This window comes from Malus domestica, chromosome 16 (assembly GCF_042453785.1).
Source record: "Malus domestica chromosome 16, GDT2T_hap1".
In the NCBI taxonomy this organism is placed as follows: Eukaryota; Viridiplantae; Streptophyta; class Magnoliopsida; order Rosales; family Rosaceae; genus Malus; species Malus domestica.
In genome coordinates, this window is record NC_091676.1 from 586,868 (window position 1) to 612,169 (window position 25,302).

General features: G+C 38.7%; 4 protein-coding genes across 32 annotated transcripts; 1 reads left to right on the top strand and 3 right to left on the bottom strand.

Moving 5' to 3' along the window:
* Positions 1 to 450: 450 nt before the first annotated feature.
* On the top strand, positions 451 to 4,130 carry LOC114819128 (zinc finger CCCH domain-containing protein 17-like). Its single transcript, XM_029095554.2, has 3 exons — positions 451 to 885; positions 1,714 to 1,824; positions 1,948 to 4,130. The coding sequence occupies exons 1-3, from the start codon at positions 742 to 744 to the stop codon at positions 3,883 to 3,885; spliced, it is 2,193 nt and encodes a 730-aa protein (XP_028951387.2). The 5' UTR covers positions 451 to 741; the 3' UTR covers positions 3,886 to 4,130.
* A 752-nt stretch (positions 4,131 to 4,882) lies between these two features.
* Positions 4,883 to 14,785, bottom strand: LOC103416699 (uncharacterized). 29 transcript variants are annotated; one of them, XR_011577294.1, is made up of 11 exons: positions 14,230 to 14,785; positions 13,800 to 13,888; positions 13,024 to 13,079; positions 12,632 to 12,690; positions 12,335 to 12,452; positions 12,039 to 12,149; positions 11,676 to 11,866; positions 11,349 to 11,460; positions 5,772 to 6,018; positions 5,476 to 5,615; positions 4,883 to 5,147 (listed from the first exon to the last, which is right to left on the bottom strand). XR_011577294.1 is itself a non-coding variant. In XM_070815649.1 (11 exons), exons 9-11 carry the CDS (start codon positions 5,890 to 5,892, stop codon positions 5,103 to 5,105), a joined length of 306 nt encoding a protein of 101 aa, XP_070671750.1. In that variant the 5' UTR covers positions 5,893 to 6,018; positions 11,349 to 11,460; positions 11,676 to 11,866; positions 12,039 to 12,149; positions 12,318 to 12,452; positions 12,632 to 12,690; positions 13,024 to 13,079; positions 13,800 to 13,888; positions 14,230 to 14,785; the 3' UTR covers positions 4,883 to 5,102. The 29 variants fall into 29 exon arrangements, 14 of the variants coding, with proteins under 14 accessions (XP_070671750.1, XP_070671747.1, XP_070671741.1 ...); XM_070815649.1 differs by having other exon boundaries at positions 12,318 to 12,452; XR_011577295.1 differs by lacking the exon at positions 12,632 to 12,690.
* Positions 14,786 to 17,340: 2,555 nt separating this feature from the next.
* LOC103403445 (pentatricopeptide repeat-containing protein At5g13770, chloroplastic) lies at positions 17,341 to 19,167 on the bottom strand. Its single transcript, XM_008342288.3, has one exon. The coding sequence runs from the start codon at positions 19,165 to 19,167 to the stop codon at positions 17,341 to 17,343; it is 1,827 nt and encodes a 608-aa protein (XP_008340510.1).
* Positions 19,168 to 20,859: 1,692 nt separating this feature from the next.
* Positions 20,860 to 22,152, bottom strand: LOC103403446 (protein SLOW GREEN 1, chloroplastic-like). Its single transcript, XM_008342289.4, has one exon. The coding sequence runs from the start codon at positions 22,001 to 22,003 to the stop codon at positions 20,975 to 20,977; it is 1,029 nt and encodes a 342-aa protein (XP_008340511.1). The 5' UTR covers positions 22,004 to 22,152; the 3' UTR covers positions 20,860 to 20,974.
* Between the last annotated feature and the right edge of the window lie 3,150 nt (positions 22,153 to 25,302).

Consider the following 25,302-nt stretch of genomic DNA (forward strand, 5'->3'; position numbering starts at 1 on the left):
GAAGAAAAAAAAATTGTATCGTTTAAGAAGAGTATTTGAATTATGTTTACTTAGCATACACGTAACACATTTAAATTTACTTCATAATATGAGTATTTGAATTATCTCTTTCATTATTTCAAACTTTTCATTTGCTTACATATGAGTATGACATTCTACACATTTACATATGGAATAAAAAACAAAAATATAGCTATCACGTTAGGGTTTAAAGTCGAAAACCTATTTGCAATTAGATTGATATTAGAAGAATAGTGAAGTCGGTTCTCATTTTTCCTAACCACCTCGACTGACAATTAATAATTTTTTTTCTTTCTAAATAAGTAAACATGTTACTCTTCGTGTACACGACTTCTATTCATAATATCAACTATTTCAAATACATAAACATAAGTAAACGAAATTGGAAAGTGTCCTCTTAGATTTAGAAAAAATAGAGTGGGTGTGGTGAGAAATATGTGCAATATAAAGGACCCCAATATAAACACCCTATTGCAAATTTTATCATACTATCAAATTTTTATTTCTTTTAAATAAATAAAAAAAAACTAAGGCTTAGCTTAAATCCTCATCATCATATCATACCCCCAAACACTTCCTCGTTCTCTCAATCTCTCTCTTTCTCAGATCTTTGTGGCGGCTCTTCTTCAAGATTGGATCGGCCTCTCCCCCCCTCTCTCTCTATCTTGGAATCGATCTGATTCCGTCACGGTCCGCCGGAGTCTCAACCCAATAGTCGCCATGGTAGTCGGCGCACAACCACAGCAGCAGCAGCAGCTACAACAGAAACCGCCGCAGCAGCCGGAAACTTCGGCCGAAGAGGAGGCCTTGAAGAGGAACACCGATTGCGTCTACTTTCTCGCCTCGCCTCTTACCTGCAAAAAGGTTTGCCCTTTGTCTTGATTTGAGTTTTGTTCTGGGTATCCTCGCTTTCAATTTTAGGGTTTTAGGTTTTCGTTTCTGGTAAGATTTTTTGGGATGGGCCGAAATTGTGGTGTAATTTCGGCTATAAGTTTCAGATTTACATTTTTTTCATGCATTGGAATTAGGGTTTCTGGATATGTTTGATGCAATGAATTTCTTTAGGTTAAAGTATGTTCCTTTGGGTAATCTTGATTTTCCTAGTCTTAAAAGAAAATGATAAAAACCATTGTCTCAAATTTATTTGTATAGCACAAGGGCTAATTATGTTAAATTGCTGCCAGAATATGTATGTGATAAGTTTGTTAGAATCAATCATGGTTTCGAGGCCTTGAAATCTCGATGAGCTTGCTTTAAGGGCTGATTTAATTAATCTATGAGAAGCCTTATTTCGAGTGAATATATGTTAGAACATGGTTCTTGCAGCTCAAAATTAATCCCCTTTTTCATAGTTTGGCGCATGTTAAATTTTTTCGTTAGCCTGCTTGATTGCATTGTCTCTGTTACTTTTGATTCTGAGCTGGGAAAAGTTAGTTTGTTACATAATATGGAGTATACTTCAGTCTCCTTATGTCAAGTCTCTTTATGTCACAGGGGATGCTGTTTTTTTTTTTTTTTTTTTTTTTTCAGTTTAGTTTTTGGTGGTTATCATTTGATACGTGGCTTAGTGGATTCCTGTGTTTGTTATTTGAAGTGTCTTATGTAAAGCCAAAAAGCATGTTTCTGTACTAACATACCATCAGTACTGTTTTGATTTCCTTCGTGCTAACCTCATTGATGCCCTATTGACAGGGAAGTGAATGCGAATATAGACACAGTGAGTATGCCCGGGTCAACCCCAGGGATTGCTGGTACTGGTTGAATGGCAGTTGCTTGAATTTGAAATGCGCATTTCGGCATCCAGTAAGTCTCTTCTCTCTCTTATTTTATTTCATGTTTAAACCTGTATAAGAACGTTCCTTCTTGCCTGTTACCACCACCACCTTTGTCTGACATTGTCTCTGACCATCTATTTTTCCTGTACAGCCGCTTGATGGCTTGTTAGGAAGCCCGGCAGCAAATTCTGCTGGACCTTCCTTGCCTCTATCACATCCTGTGGCTACGTCTACAACGCCTGCAATTCATGCTGCTTATAACCCAAGTAAACAAGCAGTCCCCTGTATTTTCTTCCAAAAGGGGCAATGTTTAAAGGGTGACAGATGTGCCTTCTCTCATGGACCAAATCCTATGGCTAGTAGTAAAGTTCTACAGGCACCAGCTGCTGCCCACGGTACTGAGCCTTCAGGTCTTAAGAAGGCCTTCGGTGGCCTTCAAAAGTGCACTCAAGAGTTGAAGGTTCCCATGGTAAGTGCCATGAAGTCTGTTGGATTGCCTCCTGAAGCCAAACCTGCTCCAAAAATTCCAACTGCTCCAATTAGAAATGGAGTTAGCATTGAGAGGAATGTATCATCAACTAAAGCATTGGATGATGAGGCTCTCAGATACAAGGCAACAAGTGTTCCGCCTGTTATCAACGGAGGCTCTACAAGTCAGGCCAATCATTTGCTTCAGGCTCATGTTTCAGACGATCATGGTTTTCAAAATGGGAAGGATGCTGATGAGCATTTGAGGGAGTCTTCTCCTGGATTTGATGTTCTTGTAGATGATGAGCACGGAGATTCTGATTACTACCACGGCGAAGAACGGTTTGGAAGAAGAAGAGGTCATGAGGGAAGGAACTTGAATTCTGTGAACGAATATGATTTGGACCGTCCCGTTGATCACACTTCAATGGCTGATGTCGATCGAGAAAGGTTTTGTGACCCATATGATCCTTATGATCGCATGCAAGGGCAGTACGCATGGGACCAGCATAGGGTTTCATCTGAGAGACAATTAGTGGGTCCTGCTCGTCTTGAGAGGAGGGGTTATCACAAATCTGAGAGTCCGGAGAACATTGCTGAGTTAGATCTGCGACATCGTTTATCCAAGCATAGGAGGGTAAACGGTCTGAGAACCATTGTCAGCCATGATTATGCAGTGGACGGCCATGTTGAGGAGCGGAACAACCGTCCTCGTAGGGATTCACAGCAGTTGCCCCCACACGAGGGCTCCTGTAGTAGTCGTCTTCATGGTAGAATAAAGATTCCAGGCGGGTCTTCTCCCGTCAATGGTAGTGACTTGCGCCAAGAAAGGGAAGTTGACAGAGCTAGAAGTAGAGGCAGATTGTCACCCGGGAGGCCACAGATATCCTCTCATCAAGGAAGGCTTAGAGACAGAATAAAAGGAAGGGTAGAAGAGGACTACTCTAATGAGAGGAGAAATTTTGGCGCTTCTCGTGTTAGGGGAGAGATAATGGATGATCGAGGTGATGACTTTTCTCGTCCAAAGCGTCTTCCAGAGCTGAAAGTTGTGAAAGATGCAGAAAATAAGGAGCAATCTTACCTTGGAAAACGGAAAAGTGTGATGGATAATTATCAACAAGCGGAAGGTGATCTGTCATTTGAAGGGCCAAAGCCTCTCAGTGAAATTCTCAGGAGGAAGAGAGAAGCTGAAGCAGCAGCTTCTGGAAGCAGGAAATCATCTGCCCACAATAAACGAGGCAATAATAATCAGAGAGAAAGCAGGGAGAGCGATCCAGGCGACTCCCAGACTGCGGTTACAGAGGTGAATAACAGTCTGCCCACTGCGGCGAAGGAAGAGCCCAAGTTGGCAACGGCCGATGCGGTTGGAACTGAAGATGAGAAAATTGACGTGGTTCATGGTCAGTCTTCAGAAGGACATGAGGCTGAAGAGGGTATGATATATGAGGAGGAAAACGAAATCGAAGGTGAAGATCAGAGAGAAGGAGAGTATGATTACGAGCAGGGGGACGAGGGTGACTATAATTATGAAGGTGAAAATGCAGAGGGCGAAGAGGAATACCTGGAAGAAGACGAAGACGGGGATGACTTTGCTAAGAAGATTGGTGTCGTGTTTTCGTGATTGGGCATAGGGGATGATGGAAAAGCAACGGAACGAGGATGACGGCTCTTCCATAAATAGTGTGGAGGACCTTCCAAACCTAATTTAGGTGGTTGGTTCCTGATTAAGTAAAACCATGGCTGCTCGGGTTTCTTAGTAGAATTAGGGATTAGCAGGCCTTTTTGCCTCTGTTATGACAATCGAAACATTTTCGTTCTACTTAAAATCTGATTTAATGGGATTTTTTTCACTTTGTGCTTGAGGCATTTTGCTGTGCTTGTTTGAGTGCATGACTGTAGCCTGTTAGCCTGCAACAACAGATGGTCTCGATAAGATTGCTCTCTAGTGTCCACGTATTTTCTTTTCCGTCCACTTTTCAGTTATCTTTCCATTTTTTTTGTTGCATTGCATGGGTTGATAACTTTGAGATTACAAGGGATCATGCAAATTTTGACCCATTTTTTTTGTTGCATTGCATGGGTCGATAAGATTGCTCTCTAATTGCCGTTTTATCAATGTATCTTCTTTAACTTGTTCATCATCGCATGCTACTTCTCTTTTAGCTTGCCCTTTTGTTTGGTTCACCGGTTTCTTATGCATTATTCGCTTCCCGTTTGTCACCAAATCCGAACCCTATTCGTTCCCCGAAAATTTAAATTCTGAAGCTTTGAGTAGAATTGTTCAATGCGATTACTGGGTTGTGATGTGTTTGATGTGATGTGGTCGACAAGGAATGTCCGTTGTCCGGGATTTGGAGTGCTCGATGCATTGTTTGGTGTTTTAGTTGAGGTTGGAATGCTTGAGGAAGCGAGTGTTTCTTGAGGATGAAGAATTTGAGGTTACCAAAGCCAGGGAAGGACGATTTTGTCAAGTTTTTCATGGATATGCTTGGGTCTGGGATTAATCCATCAGTTTTTCATGTACAATATAATGATTGGTTATATGTGCAAAGAAGGCGATTTGGATGGTGGTAGTTGCTTGTTTGCACAAATGAAACGGATGGGCCTTGCACCTGATGTTGTGACATAATTATCTCATTGATGGATATGCGAACTGAAGCTGATAAGTGGGTTGTAACAATGGATCTTGAGCCTTTCAATTGACCGTGACCAAGTGTTCCAGCATCCACAATCAAGCATCATCAAGAACTTATGAAATGTTATTACAAGAGGGTAAGATTTGGGAGAAATATCTTGATATCCTTGAATTGAGATTCCTCCTCGTCAAAATCAGCCGTATCAATCAAACTTTTCTCGGTCGAATCGCTTCCACCACATGCAAAACTGTAGACATACAGAAGTTCAGTAACTTAAGGTGGTTGATGCGACGCTTGAATTTAAAGAACAACAAAGTACTATAAGTAAGGAACAACAAAGTAGCTGAAGAACTCTGCTCAACAGTGCTATTTTTACTACCAAGGCATCCTTGATCTGCCAACTGAAAACATTGTTCTTTTTGAAATAATTTCATGGTTAAAAGGATAATCTCCTTTTCCTGGTCAGTAACTTTAAATGGAAGATCCAACTCTCTACCCGCGCGGTCAGACAAGAAGTGATTCACTACACCAGATGACAAGGAGTAAAACTTCATTAGCAACAAACTCTCACTGACCTGTGAATTCTCAACATATCTTCTACCATCACAAGTGTCACCAACTAAGTCACTCTCAGCATCAGTGTTGCTTGGATCCTTAAACCGGGGGGGGGGGAATATCCAAATCGGGTGGCCAGCTTTAAGGAACTTCCAAATCACTATTCAAATGACAAAGAAGCACAAAAATTACTTGAGAATTTCAAAATCAGGAAAAGTTTGTATCTTTATATGACTACAGAAAGAAAGCATTCGCTGCTGCTATAAATTCACGCATGCTTAGAAAAAGAAAAAGCCTAGAATGCCAAACAACATACCCCTCAGGACATGTCTCATTGCAAAGATTGATGAAACCATCTGTATAAAACGATTTGTCAATTTGGGGATATCCTCCAGAGGCAATATGTCCCAAATCTTTAATACTTGAATGTATTTCATCTCCTTCACAATGTCAATTGAGCAGACAACATATAGACCTTCAACTTTATACTGCCACAAAATTGCTGATGAGCCTCCACTAATTGTCTGTACATTTTGCTTCCTTGGTCTCCAGCCACCAGAAAGCTTAAGTAGAAGATTAAGCACCGACTTCTTCAAACGGATCGACTTCAGAAAATTATCACCGAAAAGTACCCAAAGATAATAGGTTGGGGGAACAAAAAATTATACCAACAAAAGCTTTTGAATTGACTTGCACTGATACTTCAAATTATGACATCCGAAACGATTTTGCTACACTTGGAGCTGGATTTCTCAAGACATTAAGTTAGAGGACTATGGATATCAAGAGTTTCAACACTTGTTTTCATTTAAGACTTACGATATAAAATTCTTGCAGATCTTACTATTTTCCCTCGCTCTCTTATTTTCTAAAATGAGAAACCGTTACTGCCAGCGGTCCAATTGACGATGATGGGAGGTATTCTGCATCTATATCTCTTATGCAAAACTTTTTGATTGCCCAAGGGGTTAGTCCAACTCACAATTGAAAAATTGGTCTACAACTACCTATTGGACAAGCTAAATATAATGATTCGACCAGTATGGTAATCAAATTTTGCAACTTCAAGGAAGACAGTGCCTGGGATTTCCTAAGATTTAGTCGAATTTTGATGGTCCACACCCGCGACGAGGTATTTTACATGTTTTGTTTGTGGTTGAACTTTAAACTTTGTTTAATATTTTTCCTTTTGTTTTTTTAGTTGTCTTTGATTGACATTGGGTTCTTACATGTCATTTTCGAAGTAGTTTTCCAAGTCAAACAATACCCAGTGGAGTTTCAAGTAAGTTATTAGATTTATGTCATATTCTTATTATTAATTATTATTTTATATAACTTAGGGAATAGAGTAAAATAAAGGTGGGTTTACTGTTTCTATTGTTACAGGGACTTCGCTATCTCAATGGACAGTAATGAATTCGAATTAGCTCCGAGCTGCTCTCCATGTCGGATGGTGAGACGAGTAAAGACTCTCAAGTAAGAGGATGAAACATTTGGCGAAAGCTTTGAGGACTTGAATGTGTAATCAGTGTGGTTTAGTTCCAAAATCTTAAGCATAAGATTTTCCGGAGCCTATTACAACGCATAAGATTTTGGAACGACACACTGATTACACGTTCAAGTCCTTAGAGCTTTCGCCAAATGTTTGATCCTCTCCTTGAGAGTCTTCACTCGTCTCACCATCCGAAATGGAGGGCAGCTCGGAGCTAATTCGAATTCATTACTGTCCATTGAGATAACGAAGTCTCTGTAACAATAGACACAGTACATCACTTTTACTTTACTCTATTCCCCAAGTTATATAAAATAATAATAAATAACTAATAATAAGAATATAAGATGAATCTAATAACTTAGTCGAAACTCTACGTTGACATAAACTCCACTGATATTGTTTGACTTGGAAAACTAATTCGAAAAGGACATGTAAGAACCCATAGTAAGCCTGACTGAAGGCTACGTCAAGTTCAACGTCAGTCAAAGATAACTAAAAAAAGGAAAAATATTAAACAAAATTTAAAAGTTTAAAGTTCAACAACAAACAAGACATGTAAAATACCTCGTCCCGGGTGTGTACCACCAAAATTCGACTAAATCTTAGGAAATCCCAAACATTGTGCATGTCTTCCTTGGAAGTTGTAAAATTTGATTACCATGCTGGTCCAATCATTATATTTAGCTTGTCCAATAGCTAGTTGTAAACTAATTTTCCAATTGTGAGTTGGACTAACCCCTTGGGCAATCAACACATTGTTCAAAAAGTTTTGCATAAGAGATATAGATGGAGAATGCCTCACATCATCGTCAAGTAGACCGCTGCAATGAACTTAGAATAAGTCCACTAACAGTAACGGTTTCTTATTTTAGAAAATAAGAGAGTAGGGAATATAGTAAGATTTGCAAGAATTATATATCGTAAGTCTTAAATGAAAACAGGTGTTGAAACTCTTGATATTCATGTAACGGGCAATTGGGAAGAAACTCTTATTTTATGTATATCTTTTATGAAAAAATATTTGAGAGATATGTGTACCACGCGAAGTTAGTTCCACCAATAATTGGAAAGACAGTTTCAAAAGGCAATTGGGTTAATAATTAAATTTAGCATATTCAAGGCGGCCATGAGAGTTTCTATGATTCAATAGAATAATGATTATCCATATTCGTGACCAGTTATGTTTTATGTGCGTTTGAAGTTTTAATAACCATAATTTAAAAACTTCAAACGCACATAAAACATGTAAGCATATCTAGTCATGAGTATGGACGACTATTATTCTACCAAATCATAGAAAATCACATGGGTCGATTGCCTTAAATTTGCTAAAATTAATTACTAATGAGTACATTCGTTGTATTTAGGTTCTCTAATCACCTTTTTCAAACCATCATCTTTCCAATTATGGGTGTAACTAACCCACAAGGTACACATATTCCTCAAATATTTCTGCATAAAGAATACACATGCAAAATGGATACCGTCGTCATTTATTGGTTCACCTTCGATTAAGTCCACTGACGGCATCTATTTCTAATCTTTGAAAATGAAAGGCCAGGGCTAAAAAGTAAAACCCTCCCGACGAGGAGTTAGTTTGCTCCGGCATGATCACAGACGATTTGTCTCATGTGGAAGAGAAGGCAAAATTTGCTATCTGAATATTTCATCTTATACAACCTGATACTTCAAAATTTCATCTTAGAAATTCTAATTTCTTAGTAACCAAATAGTCCACAACATTCATACTAAAGCAATTGTCTATGATAAAGTCACAAAATATGCATCAAAATTCCCTTGTATATGTTCTTCTTGTGTTGTGGTCCCTCATAGATTTCGCCAAAAGGTTGATCCTCTTCCTTAGGAGTCTTCATTGTCATCAGTTGAAATGGAGGGCAGGTCGGAGCTAATTCAAATTCATCACTATCCATTGAGAGAGCATAGTCCTTGTAACAATAAAAACAGTACACCCACTTTTATGTTACTCTATTCCCCAATATAAAATTCTAATAAATAATAAGAATATGACATTAATTCACTTACTCAAAACTCAACGTCTTCGTAAACTCCAACGGATGCTGTTTTACTCAAAACTCCTTGCGTGTTGGACATGAGGTTTAACCACAATGGAAAGTATCTTATTAAATCCATACTTAGGTAATCATTTTCAATGTTTCATGGTTGGTTTGTTATGTGTAAATTTTGAATTATTTTTATAGGGGCATGTTGACACAAATTGTCTCATGTAGAAGAGAAGACAAAGTTTGCTACCTGAATATTTTGATTGATTTCATCTTATACAACCCTGAACATGAAGCATTTGAACTACCATGCCATGATACTTCAAAATTTAACATTGATGATGATTTTGATGGACTTAAAACTATAGTTGATTGGATTTCATATCTTGAAGGCATTCATTTAGAGGATTTTCATGAGTTCAGTAATAAAGACTTACAATGATACAGACTTCCTGTGGGTTTTGATGTTTGCCCCAGTCCTTTCATTTTCTAAAACGAGGAACCGCTTCTCATAATGGAGTTTTTCAAAGTTCACTGGTAGTGGTTCGATAGACAATGATGGGAAGCACTCTCCTTCTGAATCTTTTGTGAAAATGATTTTAAACCAAACCACAATTGGAAAGTTGCTTTAGCTCTTTGGTTATCAAATTCAAGAATTTCAAGGACGACAAAGGTAAAGCAACTTTCCAATTGTGGTTTGGTTGTTTAAAATCATTTTCACAAAAGATTCAGAAGCAGAGTGTTTTCCATCATTGTCTATCGGACCGCTACCAGTGAACTTTGAAAAACTCTATCGTGAGAAGCGGTTCCTCATTTTTAGAAAATGAAATGACTTGGGCAAACATCAAAACCAATAGGAAGATTGTATCATTGCAAGTCTTTATTACTGAACTCATGAAAATCCTCTAAATGAATGCCTTCAAGATATGAAATCCAATCAACCATAGTTTTAAATCCATCAAAATCATCTTCAATGTTAAATTTTGAAGTATCATGGCATGGCAGTTCAAATGCTTCATGTTCAGGGTTGTATAAGATGAAATCAATCAAAATATTCAGGTAGCAAACTTTGTCTTCTCTTCTGCATGAGACAATTTGTGTCAACATGCACCTATAAAAATAATTCAAAATTTACACATAACAAACCAACCATGAAACATTGAAAATGATTACCTAAGTATGGATTTAATAAGATATTTTCCATTGTGGTTAAACCTCATGTCCAACACGCAAGGAATTTTGAGTAAAACAGTATCCGTTGGAGTTTACGAAGACGTTGAGTTTTGAGTAAGTGAATTAATGTCATATTCTTGTTATTAATTATTTATTAGAATTTTGTATTGGGGAATAGAGTAACATAAAAGTGGGTGTACTGTTTTTATTGTTACAGGGACTATGCTCTCTCAATGGATAGTGATGAATTTGAATTAGCTCTGACCTGCCCTCCATTTCAACTGATGACAATGAAGACTCTTAAGGAAGAGGATCAACCTTTTGGCGAAATCTATGAGGGACCACAACACAAGAACATATACAAGTGAATTTTGATGCATATTTTGTGACTTTATCACAAACAATTGCTTTAGTATGAATGTTGTGGACTATTTGGTTACTAAGAAATTAGAATTAGAATTTCTTTTTTTATGTTTGTTATTATCGGCTTGGCTTGTTGGATGTTTTATGCCTTTGTTTTTTCTATGTTATGTTTCACAATTGTTGACACTTCTCCACCTACAATTCAGGAGCTAAACGTTGAGAGCAAAATATATTCCCCAAGCAGTACCATATTCGGTAAATTTGTTATGATGGCATCATATAATTAAATCTTAGATTCAAAATTTTCTAACTATGGTACTCCCTTGAACAAAAATATTTGTTAAGTATGAACTTATCAGGTCCAAAATCTTCAACCTGTTAATATGGCATCATATGCAGGAGAGGAACTCCTATAATATCTGTTTGTTATTTGTCAGAGTACAATTTTCCAGATTGAATATATTAAAACACACAAGAAGTAAAAGTAAAACTGAAAACTGGGTTCATGAGAATAAAACAAAACTTATACCATCAAAGATTTAACCGTAAGAAACCCCAGCATTCCCAATGATTAGAAAAATCGAATTTGATAACAATGTAATATTTGAACTCCAATTATCGAAATCCAACTAACAAATACACTAATATCTGTACACAAATAAAATAACCCAATAATTTAGCAAGAATGAAAAGGAAGTAATATGAACAGAGAGAGATGTATAAAGACCCAACCCCTGGCATGAAACTAAATCCCACGCCTACTCAAAAGACACAAAGCAGAAAATTACTCAATTTCAAAATCCAAATGAGAAAATAAAACCTCACCGTTTCTCTCGCTCACCTCGTCATCTCACATATCTTCTCTTCATATTCTGATAAAAGACCTCTCTTCAAGTCTGGTCTCAAATGGTTGGTCCATCTCAGCCTGCAACTTTTCCACACCTTTAATAATCCTGCAATTCAAACCAACCCACCACATCTATAATCAGTGAACTGTTGACATTAAAACATATGAAATTACAACCCATTTGATAGAAAGATTTTGTTGTTTTAACAGAAACACCGAAAAATGAACATTTCACAGCGAATAACTAATTTTTCATTATTTAAAAATTAGTCATCAAATTTCATAAATAAATAAATCCAAAAGAATGCAAAAAATTGGAACCTTTGGGCTTGGAGAGCGAGACACTGGACTCAGTGGGTGTTGGCGTTGAGGAGGAGATCTGAGTTAGTGACTGAGTCGTCAGTGATCCCTACTCCTCACCCTCCCTCCCTCTCTCTGTCGCTCTATCTCCTCACCCTCTCTCCCTCTATCTCTATCTCTGTCTCTATCTGTATCTCATCAAAGCGGCATAGCTTATATAAAAAGCCAAAATATAAAATGAAGTAAGTACTGGTCATTTCCGATTGACTATGATAAAGAAATCTAGTTAACCATTTGAGTTTTGAACAAATATGATAAAGAGATCATATTTAATATATATTAGTAATTAAGAAAATTTAGAGCAATGAATGGGTATATATTAACTGTTTTGCAGCGATGCAATATGGTTTTAGATGCTTGGGGAATCTGTTATATTTTTTGTTGGAGCCTTTGGAGTAAAAGTTGTGTCTCATATTTCCTTTGCAGCAACATCACCTGTATAAATATAAAATAGAGGAAAATGAAAAGTGTTAGTAAACATTGAGTGGTGTGGTACTTCGAAGTGTTAGTAAACATTGAGTAGTGTGGAACTTTGAACCACGGAAAACATATGAATTTGATACAAATGTTTGTGAGATGAATGAACTTGAGATGAGGATATACATGTTATATTTTGGGACCTGTAAGTGTTTCCGAAATTGCTTGGGGTTGATTTGGTTTTCAGAGAAATCATCGGGGCATTGTCGGAAACCGAGTCAGAAGCTGATGCCCTTTTCTATGGAGGCTTTCCAGTGGGAGCTGTGGCATCACACAGATGTAAAACGGAGGACAAATAAAGGCATTAGTGAACATTGACTAATGTGGAGATCAAAATTAAACGCATTAGATAAATGCATAATACATTGTTAGAGGAGAATGTTTCAGTGATTGAACTTGAGGAAAATTAATGCAATTTAAACTACAATGATTTCACTTACAAATTTTCAAAATCATTAGGCACTCCCTTCAGAGGACCAAACGATAGATATTGACGTTTCTAATCCAGGAAAAAAGAAACGAACATAAACAAACAGCGCAAACTCGTCAACCAATATGATAGGCCGATTGCACGATACAGAAGAAACTGAATGGAGATCTTATTGTTCAAAGTCCAAATTCTATAAAACAAATCCTAATTAACAACCAACTAATAATGGATCATTGAAATTAAAAGAACAACATAAGGACGGGAGAGAGAGTAATGCAAGATTAAATAATTGTATTAGATATAACTCTACCATCCAAACATTTATCACTACAATTTACAATAAATCAAACTCCCAATATAGCTATCAAAGTATAAAAAATAAAAAAAAAGCGTTAGCAACACCTGATGAATCCACCGGAAAGCATGGTAGAAGAGAGAAGAATTGATCGTTTCACCATCTGGCAGTAACCCATTTCACAAAACAAATTACTTTCTTTTTTTTGAGAAGACAAAACAAATTACTTTCACAAACCCGATTTGCAGCAAAAATAAAGAAAAAACAAACACTTAGCATGTCTTATGACTTTAATTCCAATTGCCTCTTCAAGCTCCCTAGCTTTTGAACCATCATGCTTATATTCATAAAGCCCTAACCATGAAACCAAAATTACTACCTTGACAAACAAACATAACCAACAACAAAAACAACTAAAATTTTCAAATGGGCACTGCCAAAAATTACCAGCCGAGTTACTGAAGACAGCGATATCAGGTCCGAAAACTAATTTCCACTATTCCAACGAAGATCCAACAGGGTCCCAAAGCGTCAAGGAATAAGGTGCAATGATAGTATTATCCTCGTCGAACACCCTATCTATGTAATTCAGGCCAATCAATGTACCTAATATGCACATCTATTGCCTTTGATTTTATCCTTTTTGAATCTGAAAAGGAGTATGCAGTAAACTGAATTCTTTTAAGAATTGTATCCTTTTCAATAATTTCAACATAAATCCCCAAAATCACAAAAATGAAATTTCAACAGAAAACCCATTTAGAAAGGAAATTTACACATCTACACACATAATATTTAAACCACAAAAATACCCACCCCAAATCAGCTGAAGAACTTAGCCGTAAACGCTACCTTTTCAGGGCCAAAACTCTAAATTGCGTACCTTGAGTAGAGAGAGCTTCAGAAAACGACGCCGTTGGCGAACCAGCCTTTGATGCGGCTGCGGCACATGTGGTGGCGGTTCAATTTCGCCTGATTCACAATACAAAAAGGGTGTAAATACAACAATGAAACAACTTTTATCAGTAAGATTAAGACTAAAATTGCTGCATTTTAACATATCACGTACAACATGAAAATCACACACAATGTTTTGTATGATTAACTACAATCAATTACTATTTCTTAATTTTGAATCCAGTAACTCTAGAACTTCAATTAAAACTAAACTCTGAGATCCAAATATCATCAAAATTCATCAAAACCAAAATTTTCAGCAAATTAAACAAAAACCCAAATCTTTATTCAGCAAAATCCCCTAAAAAATTTCCAAAATCGAAAACTTTAAGAAAATTAAAGCAAAACCCACTAACCTTTGTAGCTACATTCCTGAGAAGCACAACTATAATATGCCTGGTGGAGTCATCAGCTTTCACCAGCAACACTCGCATGTTCATAATCGGCAGTAGCTTCTACCACCGCATCGTCCCGACAGAAGAATCGCACTTGCTGCGTTCTTCTCCGGAGAAAACAGAGAGCCACAATGTTAGTGAAGCTGGAGAGTTTGGAAAATCTCTCAATATCTTCTTCTCATCCTGATATTAGCCCTTGGATCTCGTTGGAGTTGACAGAAATCAACGAAGCCCTGTGCGATTTCATCGTTGTGAGCTGTGAGAGAGAATACGATGGTCACATCACGATTTTATCACCTGAAGGTCATGGGATCTGGGGAGGAAGAGAAAGAGAGTGATGAAGAGCATGGGATCTGGGGAGGAAGAGAAGAGAGTGATGAAGAGCATGGGTGGTACGCCCAATCGGTCCACAAACAGAGAAAACAGTAATTTGACAAAACAGTGCAGGAATTATAAAGGAGAAGAGAAGAGAATAGAGGCTGAAAAGGAAAGAAGAGTCAATATCATTCCTGCCCATTTCAGAATAAAACACATTATTTATACACATCTGAATAAGGAAACCCTAGCGTCAAACAAGCTGGGCCTTGAGCAAAACTTAGTTGGAGGCTAACAAGTGTGGGCTGGGATAAAGAGCTAAAAGGTCCAAACAAGATGGTCAGGATGGTCCTAACAACGGGATTTGGGGAGGAAGAGAAAGAGAGTGATGAAGAGCAATCGGAGCGAGGACGCTTTCCGACGGCTATATTCATCGCCGAGGGCGCGGTTGCCAGCCATCGATGTACCTCCAGTACGCATCCGGCTGTGATTGAGGCTTGTGACTGTCACTATATGCTTGGTTTGCGGGCTCCACAGCAAGAGACATGGGAGGGCGCCGAGGAGAGGAAGATTATGGTTTCAGTAAAGGAGAGAGGAAGTGAGAGAGAGAGAGAGGTGAAGATGCAGTCAATGCTCCTTTCACAAAACCAAACGCCCATCCCTCAATCACCCACAACAGCCTTGATTTGAGGATAAAAAAATCAACCCTAAATCCCTTTTTGGTAGCTTCAGTGCTCACTTCTCTCTCTCCCTTCCCCTCCCTGCCATCCTACGCCTATGTCCCTCTCTCTGCAACCCATGCTTTTTTGGCAGCATCACTCCACCTAACCCACCCCAATTAAACCGCCCCCACTCCTCCCTCTCTCTCTCTGTCTCGCTCTATCTCTCAGAGGAGGCATGGCCTCCCATCCCCGAAACCCTCAATGAATGACAACAAAAGATAATAATATTCAAGTGGGGCTAGGGTTTGTCTTGCGCAGGATATTACACAGCGGGTAAGATCATGCACTGAGTGCAATGTTCAACCTGCATGTCATGGCCCTCTTAATTCTCCTGAATTGTGTCTGATCCTCTCAATCAAAAGATACAAACAAAGAAGTTGAACAATTTGAGTAAAAAAGGGCAGCCAAGACTGTGTACTTGGGAGCAAGTGTAGGCCTAAATGCAACTAATGTGAGCTGGCTGATGCAGGTAACGTGGGAATTCAGAGCAACCTGTAGCCGGTACGCAGGGCTTTTTGGTTATCTTAAAATTGTGTTTTGCAAATTAGGGTCTTGTCATTGCTATTGCGAAGAAGGACATTGTTCACCGTCGAGAAAAAGTATACGTGTGATGTACATTATTCCTTGTTGGCTGTGCACGTAATCAACGGTGGTTAAAGGGTTAACCAGAGCTGTCCATTTAGGGGTTTATGAATTGAATGGGTTTCAATGCGATCCAGGCTTACAGCTTCATGTGGCACAGAAAGTGAAGGGCTTGTTTATGGATTGGAAGATCAATAACGTGATTCTGCTTCATGCATGCACTGACTGCATTGATACCCTACCAAACCCTATTAATTTGGCACCAAGACGATCTTGAAAAAAAGTACCACACGTTCTTGTGTGATTTGAATCTGAATAATTACATTTGTCTGAGATGATGTTTTTCTATACGGATGAGCATTTTAACCAAGTGAAATGCAATCTTTACTTTTTTTGTTAAGATGCAAATTTTAGTTTCAAATTTAATAACACACTTATTAAATTGAAAATACTTATAAGGATAGCTGTTAATTGTCTTATATGTCATAACTATCATTTTAATTGGGCTTAAGGCGTACATGTTTTTCTAGTTTAAAGATTGATTTGAGTTACTGAGTGTCTATGTAGAAATGATTACGAATAAAGTAGTGGAGATTGCATAAATAATGGCATAAAAACACATGTTACACAACTCAATGGTAGAATGGTAAATACCAAAAATGATTTTAAAAAGACATTTTTGACATCAATCAATAGTAAAAAGTAAGAATAAAAGTTTAATCCTAAAAAAAACATTTAAAGTACATGCAACTGTTGAGTTGCAATTAAATCTTGCTATTCATATTGATATGTAATTTTAGGTTCAAATTCAAGAACCTACTCGTTAAATTTAGAATTTGGAGATGCAATTAAAAAAAAACCTGACTCTAACAAGTGGAAGCCAGCCTCGTATCCCACACTAGTTCACCAACCAAATAGAAAATATTTATAAATATAGTTGTTAATTTCCTCATATGTCATAGCTATTTTTTTAGTTAGTCTTAAATGGTTCATGCTTTTCTAGTTAAGAATTAAGTTGAGTTGATGGGTTGTAGAAATGACTACACACAAAGCAAATCATCTAACATATGATATCACATATCATTTGACACATCAAATGATATATTATTACAAAAAGTTTACCCCATAGCGGTTTTCGGAAAGCCGGGCCAAGCCAGCCCGACCCAATGTTGTTAAAATATTTGTCCTGCTACTAAATCACCCGAGTTGGATGCGAGAAAATTATGAATACGTTGATATATTTATGAATAGTATGTGATGGGTTCTATAAGTACATATGCAAACTAAAATTCAGGTTTCAATCGAAAGAAAGAAATCCTAATGTTCTAACATAACAGACTACCTGAAAGTTTGAAACAGAGCATTTGCTCCCAAACGCCGGGATTAAATTTCGATCTGTACAGTTATACAACAGAAAATTTTGAAGTCGAATATTCAAGAGACCGGTAATATTCTACGTAACCTTAAAGCTACCTTGCAGCCATTTGACCTGCATTTCCAGGCCGGAATCTGTCAAGGCTTTCAAGGCGGACCGATATAACCTCCCATCCAACTCTGCCCCTTCCGCTTTCATATCTCTCAAAAGCTTCACCAGTTCATCAATCCGGCCCGTCTTGGAAAAAATTGCGACCATCATTCCAGCCAAAGCCTTGTCCAAAACACCCCCTTGAACCCTAAACTCATGGTAATATTTCATACACATTTCGTACTCCCCTGCCTTGTTGTAAGCACCTATAATCGTCGTGTAGCTTACCTTATCCGGCGCTATCTTCCTTCGCTTCATTTCCGTCCAAATCTTCGAAACTTGCCTCAAATTCTTGTCCCTTCCATGCATATCCATCAAAGAATTGTATATCCATACGTTTGGCTTACACCCTCTTTCCTTCATTTTCGCCACGAGCCTCATTGCGTCTCTTGGCCTCCCCGTTTTCCCATACATGACAACCATGCTAGAATAAGCCACAACACATTTACCAAACCCCTTTTCCTCCATCTCCTCAAAAACCTTTTCTGCTTTCGAGTGAAGCCCTAGGCGGCAATAGACATTGATGATTGACGCATATGTCACTTGCCCTGGCTGGCAGCCCATCGACACCAACTCTTCGAAAACTTTAACTGCAGTCAGGAGCCGGTTTTTCCTAGAGAAGCCACTGACAACCGCACAACATATATTGTCCGAAACCCTGATATTCGCACCCTTCATCGCCTTAACTACCCCGAGAGTCTTCTCCGTCAACCCTTCTTCCACATACATTGATATCATTCTTAAAAACGGATTCGGATCCTTCAACATTTTCTTGCTCTCTCCTTCTTCAAAAAGCTCTTCAGCCACCTCCACTTCTCGAATGCTCGCGAAGGAACAAATCAGCACAGAGTAAATCTTCGAAGAGTCTAAAGGAACTCCACTCTTCGTCACACTTCGAAAAGTTTCAAGAGCTTCAAAAGGCCTTCCCAATTTGCACAGCGACTCGCATAAAATTCCGTATATTTGAGTTGAAAATGGTGCCAAATCTAATTCCCTACTTTTCAGCTCTTCATACAATTCAACAACTTTTCTACAATCACCCTTTTTCAAATAAGCTTCCATGATCAGGCAATAACATCCAGAATTCGCAGCAATTCCATCGGATTCCATCCGTTCAAACACGGAAATCGTGCTCTTAAACATATGAAGCTCATTATATCCTCGCATCGCTGAATCAAAAGCCGGGACAGCGACATCATTTCCATGCTCACTAAACACATCAAGCAAAGTCCTAACAATTTTGAACTTCCTAGCTCTAATGCAGCTAGTGACCAATCTAGAGCAAGTATAACCATCAGGCACTACATTATAATTCTTAAAATCCTCACAAACCAAAGTAAACAAACCCCATTTCTTGGAACGGATCAAGTGCCTTATCAGCTGCTCCAATGTTGATTTGTTTGGTCTGAATTCGGCCTTCTTTCGCGCTTTCTCGTACTCTTCATATGCGTAATCTTCGGTTTGAGGGTTTTGAAACAACCGACAGAGTAAGTTGTTCAAGTCATCGGCATCCGGCGACGGAGCTGGACATTCTTCTGGGGATTTTTGTAATTTTATGTCCAATTCAACGACGGGAAAATTGGTGGAGTTTACATTGAAAACTCTGATATTACTGTAGCTGCTGGTGGGAAGATTGGAAGAGAATAAATTGGTTTTGAATGATGCGATGAAGTTGAATTTGCGGGGATTTTTGGATGAAATTACGCGAGCAGAAGACCAGTCTGCTGAAGTTGCAGCAGAACTGGCGATGGACATTGGAGGAGATAAGGCCGTTGAAGGCTTGGATGAAATGAGTGGGACGAAGACTGTGCCTCTTGTGTATATATACCCTATCCCAAACTGGATTTTTTGCCCTGCGTGTAAATCATATGAGCCACTCGTAATGCGACACTTGGAAAATTCAAGGACGTAGAGATATATCTGTTAAAACAAAGGCCACGTGACGTCCATTGACACGGGGATAGGATCCTCTTCGGATTTCTTCTAGGACACGTTTCTTCTTTTCTATTTCTTTCATCTGGATCCTTTGGACCCTTCAATCATGTCCATTCAACTGAAACCCCGTTCATTCAACCGAAAATCGATCGGTAAAAAACAAAAAGAGAAGAAGAAGAAAGAAGAAGAAGCAACCAAACCGCCAAGAAGAAAGAAGAAGAAGAAACGTGTTGTGTGAGGATCCAGGTGGAAGAGATCCGAAGAGGATCCTACTCCCATAACACGACCAAAGAGTACGAAGATTATTTTCTTTTCGGTCAAAATGAATCTCCTGCAACGCATGTCACTGTGGCAATCATTTTCTTTGGGTCAAAATGAATCCCGTGTCACACATGTTAATGTGGCCTTTTTGTTACTAAAATTAATGGGAGATTCGAACTGAGTGTTCTGGTTACGGATGTAAAGGTGAATATTTTTTAAGTTAAAAGTCATTTGTTACACTAATAATATAAACAAATTATATGAATCAAATGACGATTTTCAAAGAAAAACGTACATATTTATCTTTTATACATCCTATCTATAGTCACTTTTGGTCTTCGATCTTTCTGATTCAGAAGGAGAGCCAGCAGAGGATCGACCCCGTAAGAAATCGAAGATACACTTTGGCAGTGATGATGAAGGTGAGAGAGAATAACAATATCACTGCGTTTATCAGGAATCTCTGGAGGGATATTCACCTCTGTTGCTGACATTGGTTGTGCTGCTCTGGGTTTCACTGATTTGCTGGGATGAACAATATCACTCAACTGCTGCGGCGGGAGTTTTATGACGCCCTTAAAAGCAGGAGCTGCTGCAAATCTCGTAGCATAAATGTGAATGTGCTAGCTGCTGCAGAAGATCGGAAATACTATGGTAATTGCAAGTTTTGGGGTCAATTGTTCAAGGTTCATGTGTTCAGATGCAATCTTTGTGGACATAAAAGCCAACCAGTGCAGGGATGACAGATTGACATCTATGGAAAATTGTTTCCTAAGCCGCCCGTCCTACAAGCTTCACACCCTAAATCTGTTGAAGCAGGAACTAATCGATCTAGCAGTCGTGCCAATTCTGAGGAGGGGAGGAGTTGTAAGATTCTGCCTTCAGACTCTGGTGCGGGTTGAATCATTAGAGGCTAGTGTTGGGGACCGTCAAAATGCAGGTGAGGAACATTGCGCATCCAACGAGTCAAATCCAAAGTCTTCGCATGCTGATGCCGCTTCTGCATCCCAGCATGGAAGCAGTAAGGAAACTGGAAACCAGGGGAAGAACTAGGACAAGAACAAGTAAGTCGCTGCCGCTTCTGGATCCCAATGTGGCAGCGCTGGAAATCAGGGGAAGAAGGGGAAGAAGGGCAAGAAATAGCCAATGTATATGTAAGTGCTTAAGCGCTAATTAGCAGCTACTTAATCCGAAGCTAATCACCCGCAAGAACTTGACGCTTCTTTTTATATAAAATCACAAATTATGAAGTAGAATTATAAAGGTTCAAAATTTTTATTAATTGGATTGAAATGTAACAATTTTCTTCTTTCAAGACAACAGATGAACAAAACGAGCCTTTAAACAGAGGCAGAGCCTCAAAAACTCAATTCTCGTCACTCCCGAATAGCTTGACCCTCGACAATGGCTTCCTCAAGTACCCATCCACCTCAAACTTCTTCGGTGAAAGCTGCCGGTACTTCTCAAATTGCTCCGTCGCCTCTGCATTCCGATCAAGCAAACTGTAAATCATCCCACGGCAAAAGTACGGCCGGAAGTCTTTCGGGTCTTCCTTCACCAATTCATTGTAGCTTTTCAATGCGTCCTCCACATTCTTCTGCAAGAACTGAACCTGCGCCATTATCAATTTAACGTCCCGAGCCTCCTTGGCCTTGTTCTCCTCTTCCGCAACCTGCAATGCGTCCTCCAACCGCTTGATCACGGCCTCACCTTCGCCACAGCGGTCCATCAGCAGGGCGTTCTCGAACAACGCCTCGAAGGACAAGGGGTTCGCGGCGAGTATTTCCTCGAACACTTGGCGGGCGCTTTTATTTTCGCCCATTTCGCTGAGAAGCCTCGCCATCATGAACTTCCACTCGGTGTTGGAGGGCTGCGCCGCGACCAAGCGCTGCAGGATCTTGAGCGCCTCGTCGTCCTCGCCGTTTTCAAGCTTCTGCTGCAGAAGCGATTTCAGGGCACTGATGGCTTCCGAATTCGAACCCAGGAAGTCGGACAATGGCGATGAGGATTGGTTGTTCTCGTTATCTGTGACCTGGGTCGGCGCTTCTTCGGTCAATGTCGGCGGAGGTTCGGCTATGGCGAGCAAAGTCGATGACTTGGTGGTGAACACGGCGGCGGTGACTCCGATGAGAATGGCGGTTTTGGCGTACTGTTTAAGAGTTTGAAGAATCGGGCTTGGGTTGTTGTGGGTGTTACCTGGGAGGAGGGGGCGGTGGTGGTGGGCGGCGGAGGAGGCTATGACTTTGAGGGCAGGGACATTGTGGGAATTGTGGGAATGGGGAGGGTCAAAACGGAGAAGGGAAGGTTGGGTTGGTTTACTGGGAATGAGTTTGTATTGGAAGAGAGATGAGGATGTAGAGAAGGAGGAGGAAGCGAGAGTGGAGGAGGAGTTCATGGTTGAGCCGGCGGGTGAGGAGTGGCGGAGATGACAAGGTTTGGGAGGTTTTGTTTGGGGTTTCGGTGGTAGGTGGGGGAGGAGTCAGAGTGCGACTTTTACTTTTAGCGACAGTTGGTGTGGTTAAATTCTTTTTTTTTTGTAGTTCAAAATTTAGGTCTCGTTCTTTTTTTGCTTGATTATATATTACACCGACTTTTAAAAGGAGCCATCGGTTTGTTAATTTCAAATTTCATTTGATACTAATTTATTCGACCATTTACAATTTTTTCACATTACATTATGAAGTTTTAAAATTATATTAACTCATGTCTTCTATTTGTTTAATTGTATGATTATCTGCCAAATTGATGATGGGGGGACTCATTTTTGGGTTGCATGGAAGCCACGTTTTGCATTGACTGAGACTAAAGCGTGAGGGCAGTTGTCGTTTTGGCATACAAACCGTGGGGGCAATCCTGAGCTTGAACAAATGTCTAGTATCGTTGGATGGATCTAGAGCCTATGGATCAATTGATCCGGCCCGTTAAAATTTGATAAAACGGCTACAAACAGATTGTCTCACAAAAAGTTATAATAATTATAGCCGTTAGATCAAATTTCAATGGGCCGGATCAATTGATTCCCAGGCTCTGGATCCTTAGATCCGGAGAGAATCTGGATCCTTGTTGAATCGTCTGGGCCGTATATGTTCCTCCGGTCTACGGCACCTTGCAGAACAAAAGAAACAATGTTGTCTTAGGGTGTTCGTGGGAGAGAAGGGTTGGTGGTGGCTAAGGTAATGAAAAAGGAGACCGAGAAGAACATGTCGTTATAATTGTGTTTTTTGTACAATGTAGGCTTGAAAGACTAGTAATGATCGATGCATTCTGATGCTTTAGTTTTGCAACTCTCCTGCGTTAATCTTGTAGTTTTTTGCTCGTTTTTTTTCAATACAAAATCGATCATCATTCAGTACCACATTATTGCAATGCAACTTTTCTTTGCTGAATATCTACGATTTAAAGGCCTTTCTCTGATCTAGTCATCTGCAATAAACTGCTCCTTGTCAACTTATTTTTGGTGTGCTCTTGTTGTGCGGTAAAGAAGGCCGTAGCTCCAGTCCTTGTAGATTTGAGTTGCAGTGTCTCGATGTGACAAAATATAAAAGGTATTATATCTTGCTATGTTACAAAAGACAGAAGCGGGTTATAGAATTATGATATTACTTCTTGCTGTCGATCAAAGATAGTAGACCCCAATGAAGCATTGTTCATTTTTGTCCGTAGGAAGACCTTGTTCATTCCTGTCTATATATTTTGAAATGATTTTTTTTTTTTCAATTCAAAGTAGGGTGATCAACAAAAGTTGATAAAAAGATAGTAATACAGAGGGATACAAGGAAATTAATAGCCATCTCAATAAATATTTTCTATCTTGCTGGTCATCGAGTTAGCTTCCACTTGTTAAAGTAAAAGAAAATTTACTTGCATCTCCAAGTTTTGACTCGTTAAATAATAGAATGTGAAATCCCTTTCCCAGAATTCACTTACAATCATTATATCTCATATTTCGGGAATTTATTGTTATTTTTGTTAAATTTTGTTTTTTTAGTTAGTTATTGTTCGATTGTGACATAAGCAGCGGGGAAGGGTGGTTGCTAGGGATTTGCCCATTGTGAGGCTAAGTCATCCTCTTCCTTATCCGTTGTAAAAAAAAAAAAAACAATTATAAGGGTACATGTAAGTGAATTAAAACTTTAAGAGGTGTTAACGTAATATTTCAAACGTTCAAGTGGTGTTAACGTAATTAACCCAAATAAATAGGTCTTAAATTTGGTTATTTTTCCATATTTCACTCATAAGTTCATATAACAAAACGTGAAAACGCCAAAAAAAAAAAAAAAAGAAGGAAAAATCGAGGCAATCGAAAAGAAAATGGCGATGATAGTACAATTGCTTAACAATCCCTGCCGCGGCCGAGGTCTTCCTGATCATCTAAAGCTTTGTCCTTGTAATTTTATCCAAACCCAAACCCTAAGTTCTACCCGGTCCTCACTGTTTTCACCACCAACTCCTTCCACTGAGATACCCACGTTCGAACCAACTTCCCAACATCATCGAGGCCACTTCTCCACATCAGGTATTCTTGTCTATATTTGTTCTTTTGTGGGTTTTTTTTTTATATACATTTTTAGATTTTTTTTTATTGAAAATAAAATATTTCATGGCAATTTTTTTCATTGGACTAGTTGTTCGGTCATTGAGAGATTGCATGATCGAATTAAGCTGTAGGCACAATGGAATGCATTCTGTTAAATCCATACTTAGGTAATTTTTTTTTTTCTCTGTTTTGATGGTTTATGTAGTTTTGTATAAATTGTTTATTTATTTGTATAATGGCCTATTCAAGCACGTCATCTCATATAAAAGATATGTCAAGTATTATTCTATTGATTCCATCGAATACAACAACAAAGCTTTTGGACATTAAGTTAAAGTATAATGAATATCAAGAGTTTCAACATCTGTTTTCATTTAAGACTTGTAATATATAATTCGTGCAAATCTTACTATATTCCCCTGCTATCTTATTTTCCAAAATAAGAAATTGTCCAAGTCCACTTGACAATGATGGGAGGCATTCTCCATCTATATTTCTTTTGCAAAACTTTTTGAACAACGTGTTGATTGCCCAAGGGGTTAGCTCACAATTGGAAAATTAGATTACAACTAGCTATTGGACAAGCTAAATATAATGATTGGACCAGCATGGTAATAAAATTTTGCAACTTCAAGGAAGATAGTGCTTGAGATTTCCTAAGATTTAGTCAAATTTTGGTGGACCACACCCGTGACGAGTTATTTTACATGTCTTGTTTGTTGTTCAAGTTTAAACTTTTAAATTTTGTTTAATATTTTTCCTTTTATTTTTTTAGTTATCTTTGACTGACGTTAAACTTGACGTAGCCTTAAGTCAGGCTTACCGTGGGTTCTTACATGTCACTTTCAAAGTAGTTTCCAAGTCAAACAATACCTAGTGGAGTTTACGTCAACGTAGAGTTTCGAGTAAGTTATTAGATTCATGTCATATTCTTATTATTAGTTATTTATATATCTTGGGGAATAGAGTAAAGTAAAAGTGGTGTACTGTTTCTATTATTACAAGACTTCGCTATCTTAATGGACAGTAATGAATTCGAATTAGCTCCGAGCTGCCCTTCATTTCGGATGGTGAGATGAGTGAAGACTCTCAAGTAAGAGGATCAAACATTTGGCGAAAGCTTTGAGGACTTGAACATGTAATCAGTGTGATGCATA

Excerpts from the sequence above, each read along its gene's own strand:
- LOC103416699 (XM_070815651.1), bottom strand. The coding sequence starts at position 5,892 with ATGAAATACATTCAAGTATTAAAGATTTGGGACATATTGCCTCTGGAG. Across the intron at positions 5,616-5,771 it reads AATGAGACATGTCCTGAGGG|TGATTTGGAAGTTCCTTAAA; the intron begins GTATGTTGTTTG and ends TCATTTGAATAG. Across the intron at positions 5,148-5,475 it reads GATATGTTGAGAATTCACAG|TTTTGCATGTGGTGGAAGCG; the intron begins GTCAGTGAGAGT and ends GTATGTCTACAG.
- LOC103403446 (XM_008342289.4), bottom strand. The coding sequence starts at position 22,003 with ATGAACTCCTCCTCCACTCTCGCTTCCTCCTCCTTCTCTACATCCTCA.
- LOC103403445 (XM_008342288.3), bottom strand. The coding sequence starts at position 19,167 with ATGTCCATCGCCAGTTCTGCTGCAACTTCAGCAGACTGGTCTTCTGCT.
- LOC114819128 (XM_029095554.2), top strand. The coding sequence starts at position 742 with ATGGTAGTCGGCGCACAACCACAGCAGCAGCAGCAGCTACAACAGAAA. Across the intron at positions 886-1,713 it reads CGCCTCTTACCTGCAAAAAG|GGAAGTGAATGCGAATATAG; the intron begins GTTTGCCCTTTG and ends CCCTATTGACAG. Across the intron at positions 1,825-1,947 it reads AATGCGCATTTCGGCATCCA|CCGCTTGATGGCTTGTTAGG; the intron begins GTAAGTCTCTTC and ends TTTCCTGTACAG.